Below are 17,747 nucleotides of genomic sequence, written 5' to 3' on the forward strand. Positions count from 1 at the left end.
CGTGGAGAAGGGAGGGAGGGAGGCGAGAGGGAGGGAGAGAGGAAGGGAGGGAGGTGGAATTTCATTTCTTCCACTAAAGCGTTTGCGGAGACTTCAAGGTATAATCTATCCCAGATCCTTTCCCAGAGAGAAACTTGGCGATCACGTTTTCACATGATGCTCACGCTCAGGGCGCTTCAATTATCCCTCCCCACAAAGATAGGTGGCGCGTGTTTCAGGGTCTCTCTCTCTCCTACAGAAAAGAAAAAGAAAAAAATGTCATTAGAAGAGGCGTAACACGTCAGTCCGTCCCCAGGTTTGTGTTTCCTGGAGTGGCCGAAAGAGATCAGTTCTAACCTGCTCCGCAGGAATAACGGTCCTGCCTCCCGACACTCTTGGCGAGGTTTTGTACAGTTTGCTCCGGGAGCTGTTTCTTCGCTTCCACCTTTTTCTCCCCCACACTTCGCGGCTTCTTCATGCTTTTTCTTCTCACCATTTCTGGCCAAAACTACAAACAAGACTTCGCAGGTAGGTTTTTTTTTTCCCCCTTTTCTCTCTTTTTATTCCTTTTCGGCATGGTCATCCCCCACCCTCCTTTTACGATTTTCTCCTTTTAAGTGGGGATGTGAGTCTGAAGTGAGGAGGAGTGTCTGTGGGTAGGAATTTCAGGTGGGTTTAGCTCCTTTATGGCAAGCTTTTCCCAAGAGTGACTTCTTCGATTTCTCTTGCACTCCATCTCTCTCTCTCCTTCCTTTTCTCTCCTTTTTTCCTCCCCCAAATAATTTGCCCTGTACCTGTCCATTCAGGTAACCAAAGGTGCCTTTTACTACCCAGCCTGGGAAAAGTTTTATCGAGAACTATGTGGTTGGAATAAAAACTCTTCAAGGGGAGAGATTCTGCTCTATTTTCACGTCTAATTCCAATTCATTGTATTCAGCAATTAGAACTTGGCAAATACCTGTTAATAATTACAAAACTTGATGGATACAAACCTACCAAATTCGGGAGCAAGTCTTTCTCTTAGATATGGCAGTCCAACCTTTCCCACTGAAGAAGGCTGTTTTCTAAGTAGAAAGTTGCCTGTTTTTGTCTGCTTAGCGAGTTTCATTTCTTTATTTCATTCTTTGTGTGTGTATGTATGTGAAGTAACACCTCACTTCTGTGATGATAAATAAAGAAGTGAAAGTCCTCATGGAACTTGAGTCGTTTACCAAAGTGGGGAGGGGGGGGAGTCACTACAGCTGGGAAGAAAACTGCCGTCAGGATATTAGGGTTGTAAATGAAGGATAACTTTTGAAATTGTATTTCAAATGGCAAAGTATTAATGATATAGACATGGATTTCACAGGAGACATAGACACACGAAAATATCCCTTTCCACACTTTGGCACTGAAAAGTCGAGAAAGAGAGCAGGAGTTCCCAGGAGCAGTGGTGAGCCCGGCTAACATGAATGTGTTTATCTCCCACCTTCTTATATATTTTACATGCTCCCCCTATAATGATGAAGGCAAGATTACTAACTCCAGAGTTAGAAATAACAGGCAAAGCTAAAGTTTACAGCACAAATGCCCTGTCTGTCCCTCACACACACACATGCTCATAAAACTAGCAGCTTACTTTATTAAACATGTAGTTATATGCAATCGTGTGTAAGTCTCAGCATGAATACAGACAGGCCAGCTGCTTCCTCCCAGACACTTGTGTGACCACTGCTTTATTTCAGGATTTTCCCCAACAATTTCAAATCTATAGGAGAGCCAAGAAATAACAAAATGTGTCAAACTTAAATTAAAAGTCTCCCACTATGCCTAGGTTAAATTCAAGGTGCTTTCTAAATCATCCACTTCCCCTTCTCTCTGCCGCCCCCCAGCCCCACCCCTCTCAGCAAACGTGTGGAAACTGATACTCACTTTCCAGGTTTTCCGCAAAGCTTCTAGCACAGGAGACAATAGGTGCGGGGCGTGGGGACTGAGTGTGTTCGGCAGAGAAGGGGTTAATGGCCCTTGTGTTACAGTTTGCATCTGTTACATCTTTTATAGCCCCCTGTTTAAACTAATCCTCGAGGCACAGCATCTTCCCAACCTCCACCGAGTTGCAGGATTCTCCTCCTCTCCTGCCTGCCTCCGAGGTTCCCCTTCTCCAAGTTTTGACAGTTTCAGCTGAAAAAATGCAGCGCCTCTCTCGATTTTTAGGTACAAAAGTTTCGAAGCCAGAAAAGGATACGATCATTTAGTCGAGCTTAAAAGTATTGCCGTATAGCGGTTGGACTTTCTCTTTCCTTTCTTGAGGGGAGAAAATTTTCTCCTGGAACTCTTTAAGGGAACTAGGGCGGGGGAGCATGGGTGTGAGTGAGGTGGGGGGAAATAAGTAAATATTGTCAAAGCGGCGAAGGTGGCGGCGGCGGCGGCGGTGGGGGGGGCTGCTGGGGGGAGGGACAGTGTCCGAAGAGGCTTATAATTATATTTCTTATTGCGGCGTGAAACGGGAAATCCTAATTTGGGGGCGGGGGTGTGAGGGGGAGGAAGAGACAGTGCCTCGATCAACTCCGACAGGGGAGGGGAGGAGACGCGGGGCGAGTGGGCTTCCTATAATTACTATTATCAATTTGACCGAGTGTGCTTCATCCGGGAGTTGTTTCGCGTTGTTTGTTTGTTTGTTTGTTTGCTTCCTCGGGGGAATGGGGAGGGGGGGTGAGTCGGGGGGGGAAACAAGATGAGAGCTACAGAGAGCCTCGCCTCACCCCAAGTTCCCGAGCCGGGCTGAGGACTTTTCGGAGGAAAAGGTCCGCCTAGCCCTGAGCCAAGCAGCCTTACTGTACCGCCGTGTGCATTCCCTCATACGGTCAGGAGTTATGACTCATTTTGAAGATGTAATTCTTGTCTCTCTGATCCCCTCGCGGGTGCAACACACCAAACAGTAACAAACACAAAGCGCCTCGGGGCCAAGGCTGGGGGTGGGAGGCGGGGAGGGGGGCCGCCGGAGTTTCGCTTTGGCGTTGGGGGGGCCGCGGATGGGTGCTCGCCGGGGCCCTGGCCCGGCTCCCCTGGGCGGCCCGCGCGCGTCTCAATGGGCGCAGGCGATGCCCACATTGTCGCTGTGTTTGGTTGCTAGATCGAGCCTGCGTGCTGCCGAAGCAGGGCGCCGAGTCCATGCGAACTGCCATCTGATCCGCTCTTATCAATGAAGCAGCCGATCATGGCGGATGGCCCCCGGTGCAAGAGGCGCAAACAAGCCAATCCCAGGAGGAAAAACGGTAAGAAGCGGCCCGAACCAAACTTTTCCGGGCCGCTCCGCGGCTCCAGACCCGGGGAGAAGGAGGGGGAAAGGGAAAAGCAACCGAGGCGGCGGCGGCGGCGGGCGCCCAGGGCTCGCGGGCGAGCCTCTCTCCGCGGCCGGCGCCGGAGCCCGGCGCGCGCGGCGACTGGACGGGGGGTGGGGTGGGGGAGTTGGGGAAGTGCCGGGCAAAGTGAGCGTCGGGCGCCGGGGGGCTGCGAGCGCTGGGGTCCGGCAGGGGCCCAGCGCCCCCACCCTCGCCGCCCTCTGCGCCCCCGCCCGCCCTCGCCTCCGGCTCCAGCTCCACCACCGCCCGGCCCGCCGGCTCTCCGGCCGGGCTGCGTGAGCGTCCGGCGAGGGCAGGGCGGGGGCCCGGGCGACGGGTCGCGCGGGATCCCCGGGGCGGGGGCGGGGCGGGGGTGGCAGAGGGACTGTGAGAGCGGGAGAGGGGGCCCGGGGCTGTGCCTCCGTCAAGGCTTAAAGTTTCTTTGCCAGAGTCGCCCGGCCGCCTCTCGGTACGCCAAGTAACGGTCCGCGGGCAGCGGGGCCCGGCCGGTCGCGCCGGGACCCCGGGGTGGGAGGGACTCGGCCGGCCCCGCGCGGGGTCCGGCGAGGTCCACGCGGGCTCAGGGGCGGGTGGTTCCTCTCCAGCGGGTGCTGGCCCCGCGCCGGGGGCTGGCGGAGTCGCAGAGCGCAGGGAGACTTTTCTGGGCAGTTTCGACATGGTCAGGAGTCCGTTATCCAGGCTGAGTCAAGAAGGAGGAAGGAGGTGCGGGTGCGAGGGGGACACGCAGAGCAGAGATGGGAGATCAAAGGCGTGACAGCTTAGTAGGTCCACCTTAGAAAGAGTCAGAGAAGGAACAGAGTGAGAGAGGGAGACAGACACAGAGAGAGAGAGAGAGAGAGAGAGAGACCCCCTAGGTATTACCCCCAAACAAAATCGTGGGAATAAAAGAGAAAAGTGATTGGCAAGAGCGCAGAAGGCGCCTGGGGGAGGGGAGAGAGCTGGGGACCGGAGAGGGTGCCGGGGATAGCTGACGGAGGATACTGAGTTTAAAAAAAAAAAAAACCAACCCCCCAAAACAAACAAGAGAACTAGCGCCAGCTCAGACTGGGAAAGGAAACTTCTCGCTCCCCTCGTTCTCAGCCTGATCACCCGGCGCGGGGCCGCGTTGACGCTCCCGAACTGGACGCGGGAACGCGGCGCCGGCCCGGCCTCCGGCCTCCCGCAAGCCCAGCCCGCGCCTCGCGGGGACCACCGGGGCCCCCTTGGAGCAACTTTCCTCTAGGGAAGACAATTCTGTGCGCCCCCAGCCTGCCCCTGAGCTGCGCGGCCCGGGAGGGGGCTGCTGGGGGCGCAGTGAGGGACGCTGGAAGGAGAAAACACAAAGACGAGGGAATTTTGATTAGAGACAAATGATGCTTCTCTCTGTCTCTCTCTAGGTTTCGTGTGTGTGTGTGTGTGCGCGCGCGTGTACGTGTGCGCGTGTGTGTGTCTTTTGCTTGTTGTGGTAGAGGTGTCGAGCCATATGGGGGAGTGATAGAGGAATTTTAGTCAGAAACTGTTCGTTATGTTATCCTGCCTTTTCCCTTTGTGCTGCCTTTGATCTATTTGCTTGGCTTAGTATTACAAAAAAACAAGTACAATAATATATTCCGAGCTGCTTCCCCAAGATCCAGTTCAGGCTGCCTCTTTTTAAGTCTCTTTCTCCCTCTCTCTCTTTCTCTCTCTCTCTCTCTCTCTCTCTCTCTCTCTCTCTCTCTCTCTCTCTCTCTCTCTCCCTCTCTCTCTCTCTCTCTCTCTCTCTCCCTCTCTTAATTTAATTTTTTCTTCGCTCTAGTGTCTGGCATTATTTAAGGTGGTCCTTACACTGGAGACCTCCCCTTCCCCATCTCCGGGTAATTTAGTAGACACTAAAATTACACCTAGTGCCCCCCTCTCTCTTGTGTTTCCTCTGTTCCTTTTATTAAATGTTGGTTATTGATTTTCTAAAATCAATGTCTATTGTGGGGCTTTTTTCCCCCCTTACAAGTATCTAAAGCACATTGCTGATCAACTGGATAACAAAAGCTTCGTGTCAAGGAGGCTTCTTTCTTTTTCTTATGTTAAACAGTCATTTTTTGAGAGAAAGGAAAATAAGATTTAAAGCAAGGTTCCCAGAAGTGTTCTTTTGCAGGAGAGACTATTTAGAATGTTTGTTTCTTCTTGTCTGGCTCCTCCAACCCCCTTCGGGATTTTGCCACTGTTGACCAGCCTGGCCTCTGCAGTGAAGTCGGGCCAGAGCCCAGGTCTGGAAAAACAGAATGCTCCAGGCTTCCTGGGAGCCCTGGGGCGGGGGCTGGCAGAGGGGGAAGCCTGCTGGGGGCTTCGCAGGTGGAACAGAGTGCCAGGGAAGTGCTCAGCCGTGGACACTGCTTGGTGCTCAGAAATGGACACCATTTCCCCTCCGCCCAGCCACTAACTTGGGAGAAGCCTCAACACTCCGAAGTGGAAAGTTGAATTGCACATTTTAAAGGCATTTAGCCCAGACCCTGCACATTTAACAGCAATAATTATTTCCCAATAGTCTGTGGGAAAACATGCTGTGTATTGGTTACTTGTCAGTGTTTTGCTTTGGGATTAATCTGACTGAGCAATGTCCTGGTTTTGAGAAGCAGGTAGAAGAGTTTTTTCCCCTCTTTTTTCATTTTCTTTCTCATCAAGCACGTATCCAATGCCTTTCCCTTTGGGAATTGCTAGGATTTATCTGAACTGAGTGAATTTTTCTTCTTTCCTGGATTCATGGAAAAGATGTCAGTTTTGAGCTTGTGTCTTTGCTGATAACACTAAATATGATGATGCTTATCAAAATCATATAGAAATTCCTGGAAAGGAATAATGGTGCTACTAATCATAGAAGTAGAAGCTGCGTGGGGAAAAAAGAGAGAGAGAGATGGTCATCCAGGAAACTAGAATGGCACTTTATATAATTTTAATGAAGTCAACAGTGTATATATAGACTAAGGCGACAAGGAGATAAAACGTGTAAAGCAGTATGTGTGTGTTTGAAAGGCTGGTCAAGAACGTGGGTTAGAAGACGATGCTGTATGCGATTATTAAAAAGCAAAGGAGAAGGAAGCAGTTCAAGGAAAACAAATATACAAAGAGAGAAACAAGAATCTAAAATCCAGCCTTCGAGATTCTCAGGCTAGCAAGATGCCTGGCAAAGACAGTGCCAGCACTAAGTTAATCCATAGCGGACAGTCTCCTTTCCCCCACATGGAAAGGATGAAATCTCTTCCCAGAAAATAAGATGTGCAGGAGGGAAGGGGGAGAGGGGTGAGGGGGAAGGAGGCAAAAAGCAAGTTGCCGGAAGACAAGAATGTGTGTCGGTTTCAAGAAAGTTCAGTCAGATGATCTTCAGTCGCCTGACTCACTTTGTAATACTTTCACTGAAGCTGGAGAGGAGGGGGAAAACCCAGCCCCCCTTTTCATTCCCCTGATTATACCCCACTATCTCCACACAGCCTTCGAGGCAGAAATGAGCACTTAGGAGCGGGAGATGCCCGGCGGCTGCCTGCCACTGGGGCGGCCCGGTTGTAACTTGCAAAGTTTGTTGCTTTAGCCCCTGATTCAGGCTTGGGCTCCTGGGGATGCTCCGGCTACCCTCCTGCCTCCTGTGGAGCCTGGGAAGATGGGCCTTCCTCCCCAGCCCATCACCTCCCAGCATCAGCCTCTGAAAAAGAATCACACAGACACATTGCACGTTTTCACAAAAATCAAACCCGGAAACCGCTTGTTTCAGAAAAGGGAATGAAGTTGTCTTTTAAATGAACACTGAATTAGGAGTGGTGGGGAAGAGGAAATGGCAGAAAGAAAGAAAAGTTAAATTTGATTTTTCTTCAAAGTTTCAGCTAAAGGGTTAGGCATTGTATGGTAGAGTGGGGGAGGTTTTTACCAACGCCTTTGGTCTCTGATTTTCAGTGGGAAAGAAAAGGGATAAAGTTGGATGTTTTCAGGGCTTTAGATCCTAGAGGAGAAACAATCAGATGAGCAGAAATGATTATCCCTGTTTAAGATAAGCCCTCACTCCCTTAACCACTTCCTGAAAGGGAGTGGAAGCGCTGGTGGTGATGCTTAGAGGCAGGGGAGGACTGAAAAGTTGTTCCCTTTTCAGAGATGCTTAAAGGAAAACGAAAAGAAATGCAAGCAGCCCCTTCTTCAGGATGTGGCTCCTGTCTCTCCTTTCTGAGAGGTGAAGTTGGCATGGGGCGGCCGTGAGTCAGAGCCCCTCAGTACACTCTGAGGCAGGGAAGTTTCCTTCGGATTGCAGTCGGGTCAGACTTGGTGATCCTTGCGAGTGTGGAAATCTTTTGCAAGTAGCTTTCTTATAAAGTTGATGAGGTTATAAGGAGGCTGTTTTGCTGACTCTCAAAGCACTCAGAGGCAGTTTTTGTGGCAGGTACCAGCTCTGAGGGCGCTCCAAAGATATCGGTCTCCATCCTTTTCTCTCTGTGAAGAGCTTCTGCAAGTTTTGTCATGCTGCACACACACTAGGCTGGGGGCTATGTATCTAGACTGATCTATTTGTTTTATTTTGGTTTGTAAAAATTCAGGCAATTGGGGTAGAAACATGCCTTCCTTCGTAACAGAGCCAGCAGGCTGCTGGCATCCAAAGCGTGATTCTCCACCCGGGGTAAGGGTGGGCTAAGGATTTTAAACTTTACATTATTTCTCTGTTGCCACATTAAGATAAATTCACGTCTTCAAGCATTTATCTCCAAATATGAATAAAGCCAAGGTTAATGTTCCCCAGTAAACTGCTATGTCATATGTTTCAGGTGCTTCCTCTCTTGCTTGCTTAATTTACTCAAAGTAAAGAAAATTCCAAGAGGTTGTCAAAGACCCTAATGCCGTGTTAAGAATCTTTCCTGGGAAAAATGTGTGTCTACCCTGAAGGTAGGAAAGGAGGGTGTTGCTAGCTCTCTAAGCAGTGCCGCGTTTATTCCAAGATGTGGGAGATTCTCTTCCTTACAACAGTTTTTGTCATCTGCATTCTTCCAAGGCTTTTAAAGGTGCATTTTCTTCCGTGTGAAAGAGAACTCTTTGTCCTTTTCCTCTTCAGCACTGTGGCTTCCCAAGGTAGACACTATTTTGTGCCTGTCACAGAGAGAGGGAGTGCAGGTTTGCAATGCTCACAGACAATTGATTGTCTGCCCTAATGTGTTTCATTTACATGTTTATAACGTCAATGGTGCTGGGGTGTCCACTGTACCATTCATTCCCGCATTCCCACAAGGGGGCAATTGTCTGAATGGCCAAGTCAGACACCTTTTTGATTGCTCTTTGGTTGTCTTTTTAGAGCAAAGAGATAAAGGGGGAAAAATCTGTGATGCAGAAACACTAGTTGAAAATATACAGAATTAAATGTCACCACAAAAGCAGATGTTAACATAAGCCCAAATATGCTCTTTAGGCAAGATGTGAAGGTTGAGAAAAATAATTCAGAGCAGAGGGAAGGATGATTTAAAACCAATAAATACAGCCCCATTCCCCCTCCCTATTTCTTTTCTTTCTTTAGCAATCAGAAGATGCAATGTGATTTTCCTTTTCATTTTTAAGCCTTGAAACATCTAGGCACCTCTTCCTTACTTGTATGTTTGCTGTGATTGTATACATTTACATAGCTCTGTGTATGCCAACAACATCAGCTTCCCAGTTGGAAAAAATCTATTGAATGGCTATTTGCGCTGTGGGGAGTGTAAACTTTTAAAAAGTAAGATCCAAGTATTTCTTCATCAAGCCTTTTTTAAAAAGGCAAAGCACTAATCATCAGTAGACTCTGTGGAAGTCTCTGCCTTAAGAGCTGCGTGCCGAATACTTTCATCTTGGGTGACAGTCGTGTCAGAGTGAGAGCTCTCAGGAAAAGTGTAACTCCTAGTTACAAAGTAAATAAAGAATTTCGTTTTAAGGTGTTCTGTACTGTTTTTATACTGTATGTGTGTGTGTGTGTGTGTGTGTGTGTCTTACGTTTCCTCTGAGGGAGGTGAGAGGAAAAACCATCCACGCGTGTGTGTTTTGGCTTTTCTGTTCACGCAGTTCTCCCCTACATATTATGCATGTATGTGGCACACAGGAATACACCTGCTTAAAAAAAAAAAAGATTTCACAGTTCAGATGGTGCCTGGCTGGTTCATTTAGGTAATACAGCTATTAGAAGTTGGTCTGATTTCGCGTGTGGTCCATAAGGAGAGAAAATACTAACTCTTGTGGCATCTGGTGGGAGGTAAACACGGGTGGGGGGGGCGGAGGACTTTTATAATTCTGAAGGAAATTGGGGAGGAAAAAAAAATCGCCAGTCTGTGAAAAGATTTTTGCCTCTCCGGGAAGACACACACAGTAGCTGCACCGTTAGCTGAACCCCTGACACGGCGGTCTTTTGAATGCCTTAGGTATGATTTCACTTTCGCTCACATCAATGCTGACCTGAATGCCTTTCATATCTGATCCGCTGTGTCTCTCCCAGTAAACATCCCCTGAGGGGAGAACAAAGAAAGGAGCTCTTCTTCTTCTTAATCACAATTCAGCCCTTTCACCGCCGGCAGGCTCCATTTGCATTCTGCCACAGAAAGCCAAGATGAAAAGAAAGAGAGAGAGAGAGAGAGAGAGAGAGAGAGAGAGAGAGAGGGTAGTAGCTGAGTAAAATAAGTGAGGTGTTTGTGGCTGTTTGTTGGGCTTTCCCTAGTTACCAGCCTTATATAGTTGATGCTTAACCAGGCCCTGTCCCTCCTGACAGGCATATAGTGTTACAAGATGGCATGTCTGTACTATTCATGGCCAGCCGCTCAACACTTGAGGTAAAAAGTGTCAGAGAAGGATCAGATTCTCCCCCAGAAGCCTGTTAGACTTGGGTCAGGTGTGTGGACTTCCCACTCTGGAGTGCTGCCTAGTATTTGTCTCTTATTGTTTACCTCCAGGCCAGGGAGGCGCGGGCCCTGGGGGTGGAGGGGAGCTGGAGAGCTCAGGAGGGGAGAAGGGGGAGAGTCTCCAGAGGCCCTGGTCTGCTTTCAATGATGGGTGTCTGGCCCAGAGAAAAAGGGAGAAGTTGCTTACACCCAGCCTGAATGCACTGATACATCTTCAGGAAAACTGGAAAAGACTTTCCCATTTTTCCCCCTGACTTTTTATGATAATTCATATTTTCAAATGAAAGGGGAAAAAAGCCAAGAAAGAAACTCTCAAATGAGCCAAAAAGGAAAAAAAAAATTCTCTGAAAAGAATTTTAGGGGGAAAAGTTGGTCTATTTTAAAAAGCTTTGAGGGCTGTAAAGTGCCACGTTTTTCACACCTTCTTCATACTTTTTTTTCAGATTTTTTTAGTATGTTTAACATTTGTGAGATGACAGCCTTTTTGTATCTCAAACTGGATGCTTCAAGATTTGTAGGGAGGGGTTGGTGGTATTCACGTTCTCTTGAGAGAGAAAGTTTATGCCTAAAGGGCTCCTTCTTACTGGGAACTGTTTAAACCCTTGCAGGCGAACCTGTCAGGTTTTACTCTGTTATTTGCCTCCATTTTCAACATGCAAAAGTAACATGCAGTTAATGGTATTTGAATGAGACCACAGCAAGAGCAGAAACCTCTCGTGACAACTTTTCAGCTACATTATCTTGCTCCTAAACTGTCTTGTCTTTTTTTTTTTTTTCCTTTCTGAAACCACTTTTAAGATACCAACAGTTTTTTCTTCAACAATTAGATTAAGCATATAATGTGGGCGCACACGCACACACACGCAACTTTGGAAGTGCGGTCGCTTCAAACAGCAGGGTGAATAATTGGGAAGGGGGGGTGCTTTTGCGATAGTCATTGTGACAGATTTCACTTATAAGAGCAAAACTAGCAGAGATATTAGAAGTTGTACACGAGCATGTGACACAGATTCCTGTTTTTTTTTTTTTCTTTTTCCCAGAAGATTTACAGAATTTACAAAAAGAGATTATCCCTACACCTTCCACCCCTCCTATCCACCCCCATGACCCAAGCAATGAAGGATTTAGGCAGATTTACTTCAGTAAACACCTTTGGACACTTGGGGGAAAAGTGGGAGTCTGTTTGCAAAAGGAGGCTTTTGTTAAGTGAGGTACCGGGATAATGCTTTACCAGGCAGCTGTGATATGAACCTACCCAGCAATGCAGGAACACTCTTTAACTCTTTGAGTGCCTGGCCTTCTGCGCTCAGCAGATAAAATCCTGGCTTTCCAAAGACACTCAGAATTCTGGCTCTAGCAGTTTGTTATTCAGACAAGTCTTGTAGACATGAAAACTGTTCAAGCTTTTAAGACAATGTGGTTTAATTAGATGAGGTGGACTTACATTGCTCATAAGCCCTCCAAATGGTGGTTTATAATTGGCAAGGGAAAAGAAAAAAAGAAAGGAATCAAGGCAACACATTAAAAATTCCAGGAAATACTTTAGAAAAGTTATTTTCATTTCCAGCTTTTAAGATATTAGACTACAGTAGCTAGAGGGAATGAAGCAGCTGGGGCCTCTCTCTTACTATAAGAGACACCAGAAGTTTGTGATGAAGAAAGGGGTTTCAGCTGGAAAAGGTGTAAGAGACCAGCTCGGACAGTGACATTATCGCAACCCTCGCATCTTTTCAAGGGGGAAGTGTTGCCTATCTTTAGGAGCTTGGGAGGTCATGTGAACCTCAAGATTCAGGGCCTCAGGAAGGTTGTTACCAACTTGAGACTTTTCAGAGCAAGCAGAGAGACATTTCCAAGAGGAAGGAGTTAATGGTTATTTTTTGCTGGGCATAAGAATAACTTTTCAGGTGTTGCATTTGGGCTTAAATAAGATTGCCTTATTTAGTTTCGAAAAAGAGTGGAGGTGTCAATGTTCGAGCAGCCACGAATGTGTGAGAAAGTAAAGGGTATGAGACATGACAGAATTAAAGGTGTTTGCTATGTTGTTACACCGTGTGTCAGGCTGCAAGCTCCCTTTGTCACAGCCTCCTGGTGATTTGACAGCGCAGATCTACTTCCCTTCTAGGTGAGACAGCATTTTTTAACTGGAGTTATAAATATGGTACCCCCTTCGCATTGCACCCAGTCTCCCAGATCCGTGAATCCTATTGGAAAGCATCTTGCCCTGAGACACAATGAACAAGTGCTGTATACAGGGGGCTGTGCGCTCGGGGGCCGGGCATCGCCAGCATCACAGTAGCTGGCATTGACTGTTGTTTGGCAGGAAGGTCTTTTGCCAAATCATTCAATAATTAAGTTTTATGTTTTTTGTATGAATGACCAAGCATGCAGTATTCCTTTTCAAATCAAAGGGAGGCTTAAAATTACTTTTTGAACACTTTCAGACCATGGTCAGGTCACAGTTTGGGGGCTGAATTAAAATGATCTCATTCATGATCTAATTGAGGTTGGCAAAACCTTAGCAGTAGCAGGAGTACATAAATATAAATCAAAGACCAAAATTTAGCAAATCATATCATTTGCTAGAAATCTGCTCATGAATTATTCTCCGATTGCCAACCCAGAAGTTAAACTTTGTCTCCCCTCCACAATGGTAACTGCGCATATTTTTTCAGGCTCCTGACAGGAAAGTTAGAGAGGCTGAAAAGAGAAATGAGAAGGAAGATGATCAACGTCTCATCAGATATTGTGTGTTTGTGACCCAAGAAAGTATGAGAGCTAATAAAGCCATGTACATTACCATGGAGGCTGCAGTCTGTGTTAGAAGTTATTTGGGGCTTCTGAAAACCAGACTTTGGAAGAGCAAGCAGCACATAAAGGCATGGGAGGGGAGCAAACATTTGAGAAAGATCTGATTGAACTTTGCTTTCTTTTTTCAATTGAGGAATGTAATCATCATAGTGATTCCTGATTTTTTTCAAACAAATTTAGTTCTATCACTGAGCCAAGTCGAGAGGATGAGATTTGAAGTAGTCGTTAGAATTAAAAGACAGTACACAAATGTTGGCATACATATTTAAGGTGCTTTTCATTCTTTTTTATTTTTTTGCACATTACTATAAAATTAAAACTCCAGATAATTTCCCTTATAATCCATGGGATTAAATGCCATGTTCTATTATACGTAATCCATTTTTAGTTGTTCTTCGTTTTTCTTGGTTGCCGTGTGTTATTTCAGCTTAAACCCACACACAGTCTAAACTGGAGGAGACCTGATTCTGAACTTCAGTATTTTGAAGTTAACATTTTTAAGTCCCACTTAAATGAAGATATTCTTTCAAGCAAACAGTAAACACAGAACTGGTCAGTTTAGCAAACTTTATCACAAGAGCAAATACATGAAGTTGTGTTTTTAAATCATGATGATAAAGGAGAAACATTTTAAAATAATTTCAGATGATGGAGGTGAATAACTGCATTCTTTTGGGAACAGGTAATTGACATTAATGATTTCCTGTGACAAAACATATCCTAACATAAAAAAGTATAATGGATTCCTCCTTAACATTGCTAATATAGCAATATAGTGATTTTTGTTCTTTATATACTGTTTCATATTTCCTTTTATAATCAACTCTGGGAAAGAAAGGTACTCCTGACAAGGTGATAGACACCCCCTCCCCAAAATAAGTAATCAATAACAGATCAACAGATTAAGATATCATGCTATTTAAGATCTGAGATTTTTTTCGCTCTCATAAATGAATAAGTTTAAAGGAATATAGTGTCCAGGTGATCTACAAATGTAGTAGATAGCTTTCACTGTTTTTAATTTTAAATTGTATTTCTATTGTTTTATATATCTAAGTAACCGTAATCAAGGAAACTTTGCATTTTGCCTATTCTTGGAGGTACCTAAGTTTCTATTTTAGACACAAAGCACATCAGTGGAAGTGTTTCACATCATGAGATTTCTCAGTTTTAAGAGGTGAGGTTTATATATAAAGAACTCAGTAAACTGTGTTTTCATAATAAATAAGCCCATTAAAAGGGGAAAATCTCTAAGCAAAATGGTTGTCCTCTAAAGATTTTCCATCACCTTTGCTCTGCTGATGGGAATTTGAAAACTAAATACAGCCTACGTGCACACACACACAGATGCACCCTAGGGCCCCAACTCTGGGACTTTTTAACTACAATTTTATAGCTTGTGAGTGAGATACATTTAAGCAAAAATAGTAGAGGTGAAGAATTAATGCAGACTCCTGTTTAGTAGGATTTATTGTAAGAAAAGTGTTCCCTACGCCACATGACTCTTACAAAACTTGCTTGCCCCTGTTAATCTAAGCTTTAAGTGTATTATTTAGGATAAATTACAAGCTTTGTGCTTTTAAACTGTTTTCCTTCGTTTTCCTTTAATATTATCAACCTTAACACAGATTATGCTAAATTGATTGCAAATTATTATGGCTTTTAAAACAGCATTCAGGAGTTCTGAATAAAGATGGTATTTTAAAGTAGCGTTTACAGTATTTAAAAGAAAGAAAAGAGAAGGGGATTAAACTATACTGAACACTGAGAAACGTGTAGAGTTTTATACTTGTGCAGATAAAATGTGAGGTAGCCTTGCCCTGTGAAACCAAGACCACAAATGATATGTGTCAGTAGGTTCTTTGATAGGGCTTCTGGCCACAGTGTTTTTGTGCTGTCAAACTGCTATGTTGAACAAACACCTCCTCTGGGACAAAGTGATAAATGCAGAGACAGGCTGGCTTCAACCAGCCTTAGCGACCTCCTCCACCATGTCCCCACCCCCTGGCCCACCTCCCATAGGTCGGCCACCCCTCCACCCTGCTTTGCCCCTTTACCTGAAGTTGACATTTAGAGAGAGATGCCCAGGGCTTTTCAAGGTGTCAGTGGTGAGTAATTATTGATACTCCCGAAATCTTATGAATCAGTTCTCCGAAACTGCAGGCAAAGTCCTTTTTCTGGCAGGCTTTATCTAGTCTTTTTTTAAATGGAAATGGACTGAGCTTCTCAACTTTTGCCAACTTGAACTTTTTCCACTTTTGCTTAATCATTTGAAAACCACTTGCTTTCCTCTTGTCTTTCCCCCAGTCACCGGCATTTTATTTTCTAATGTTCGAGCAATTATGTTGTGCAACAGAAAACAAAATTTTGCCTTAAAAAGTCCAAACAGTATTACCTCCTACTTTTCACTTTCCAGCATTCTTTTCGGGCTAACACTTCAAATGTATAGCCAACTGATTTTTTTCCTCCTCTCTCCTGGAGCCATTATTCTCTGACTAAAACCTGTTTACTGGTGCCTTTGTGTGTGCGTTTTTTTCCCCCCTGACATTAAATGAATTTCCATCTTCTACTTCTGCAATCTCTAAGAAATAGATAAACCATTATATTTTTTCCCAGCTCGTATTTTAAAGCGGTGATCCTGACAGCAGGACGATTATTGCACTTTATGTTTTAGTGGATGTTTGCTGTTGCTAGTTACAGCAACACTTATCATAAGACAGCAAGAAAAGAGTAGTCCCTGGTAATTAAAGTAATGAAATATTCATTTACTCTACCTTTTCTGTAGTCTCACAAATTAGGCTGCTACATTTAATGCCTGCACTGCCTCTGTTTTTATTATAATGGCAGCTTTCGCATCTGCAATTAGGACTAATTCTGACAGTTACAATTTCTGAGGGATGGTAAACAGTGAAGGAGATGTGCAGCAGAGGTATTACACGTGAAAAGCCCTTGTCTCTTTAACCTTGTTGTTTTTTTTCTCGCAGAGGTTACCTTTTCCCGATGGTGCAAAATCGACTTGACATAACTGTTCATCAGTTTCAGGGTTTTCCCTGGAGGTATTTGCATCAAATCAGCCCAGTCAAGCTTCAAGTTGAAATTGGCAGGCCAGAAACTGACAGGGTAGAGACTGGAAAAGAGACAGCTAAAGTACAGGCAGCAAACTGACAGTAGCAGAGTGAAAGACAGAGAGAGAGAGGGGGAGAGGGGTTGAGAGCGAGAGCTTTTCAACTTTAGTGTAAGGGAAATCTCAACTCCTGTATGGATCTCAGTAGCAAGTGTCCTGGAGGAACTTGAAAGGTCGAGAGATTCAGAACACCTTCAGCTAATTCTTACCACTAGGGCTCACCAGCCCTGCTCCCGGGGTTCACTCTCATTTAATCTGATTGGATGCCTGAAGAGGAGTGGGCACACTTAATTAAACCGGAGGAAAGTTCTGAGGCACTTCCTTAGCACTTATTAAAGCTTGAAAGCCAAATCTCATGATCAGTGTTATAGGAGGGAAATAAGGCGGTTTGGGGTTTTTCCCTGATTGTTAACTTGTAAGAAAGTTAACAATCCTTCTCTTTACCAGGTTTGTTTCCCCAGGTGTCTACTCTGAAGCAGATTAAATGTTCCCAGAGACCAGAGCTTAGGAGACTGTCAGATCAAAAGTTAGTGCATTTTTGTCAACAAAAACAGCCACCTAGCAAAAATTACATTTAAAGAGATAGTCCTTTGAATAACACGGGGTTGCAAGTTCTCTTGGTCAAATAACGCCCTCCTATCCTGATAACGGAAGAACATTTATTCAGTTGTTTAAAGGCTAAAAAACCGTGGCAAAACCTTAAGATAGCAATGACATTAAACTTTTATTTCACTATCGGGAACGTCACTTTGAGAAAAATTTTATGATTGCAAAACTTTTATAATTGCTTTGACAAAGAAAACAAATATGAAAAGTGCTCCCTTTGCCCGAGTGCATTTTTTTCTCCTTTATGTCCTTTTTTAAAAACCAATATTTTTTTTGTCATTCTTCCTTATTTCTTCTAACTTTGGGGGGGGAGGTTGGTGTCTTTACTAGATGATTTAAAATCCTCACCACTTTCCAACTAGACTTGGGGGTCGAATAAGCCCTTGCTTTCAAAGCGTCTTCAGGCTCTGTGTATGACAGGCATTGGCTGATCTGCTGATGCCCATTCGACAGGCACTGTTGAACTAAAGTGGTGTGACGGCACAGTTTTGTTAAGCTCTGAACAAAGAGCTGAAGATGCCTTCCTGGCATCGTCCATGTGCATATTGGCCTTGTCACAGTTTTGCTTGATTTAATGCTCAGTTTATTCCTAGATATTAAAACTTAAATTCCGAACAGTATGTTTTCAAATACTACATACCAACTTTATTTTAAAAGCTTCAACTTCAAAGATCCCAGGGTTCATTTGCTCCTCCAATTTCTATGTAGCCAACATTAAAACACAGCTTTGGAAATAAATAGATTGCCAGTAGCCTCTTAGCTGTTATCCATTTAAAAATGGGATTCCAGTCTTAAAAAGTCTTATTAGGGGGCAAGATTTATTTTTCTTTGATCATTGGTTGAAAGTCATCATCTATTTCCAACAGTGGATCCTCGCATAAATTCCTGAGGAAAAGTTACCTTGTGTGCACACGGTCTGGGTAGACTTTTAAAAAGATATACTATTTAAAAGATATTCAGTTATAAAAGAAACCATTTACAAATACCTGTCAGGGTAGGCACATGGCTACCGGCAGGAAAAAGAGAAATCAAGGGAGTTTTTGTTAAAGT

The 17,747-nt window shown here is 44.9% G+C and overlaps 1 protein-coding gene across 6 annotated transcripts in view; it reads left to right on the forward strand.

The window, feature by feature from the left end:
• Positions 1–136: 136 nt before the first annotated feature.
• Positions 137–17,747, forward strand: part of ZEB2 (zinc finger E-box binding homeobox 2) — a 132,373-nt gene continuing 114,762 nt past the window's right edge. For 2 of the 6 annotated variants that reach the window (XM_027131734.1, XM_027131751.1), the window contains exons 1-2: positions 2,695–2,849; positions 3,092–3,233. In XM_027131734.1, the coding sequence (XP_026987535.1) occupies positions 2,832–2,849; positions 3,092–3,233 (160 nt within the window). In that variant the 5' untranslated portion in view covers positions 2,695–2,831. Of the gene's footprint in view, positions 508–2,151; positions 2,173–2,694; positions 2,850–3,091; positions 3,234–17,747 lie in introns of those variants that run through there. The other 4 variants (XM_027131759.1, XM_027131774.1, XM_027131764.1 and 1 more) reach the window with 4 other exon arrangements.

The sequence above is a fragment of the Aethalodelphis obliquidens genome, unplaced genomic scaffold (assembly GCF_003676395.1).
Source record: "Aethalodelphis obliquidens isolate GAN/ISIS:26980383/991018 unplaced genomic scaffold, ASM367639v1 scaffold2, whole genome shotgun sequence".
Classification (NCBI taxonomy): domain Eukaryota; kingdom Metazoa; phylum Chordata; class Mammalia; order Artiodactyla; family Delphinidae; genus Aethalodelphis; species Aethalodelphis obliquidens.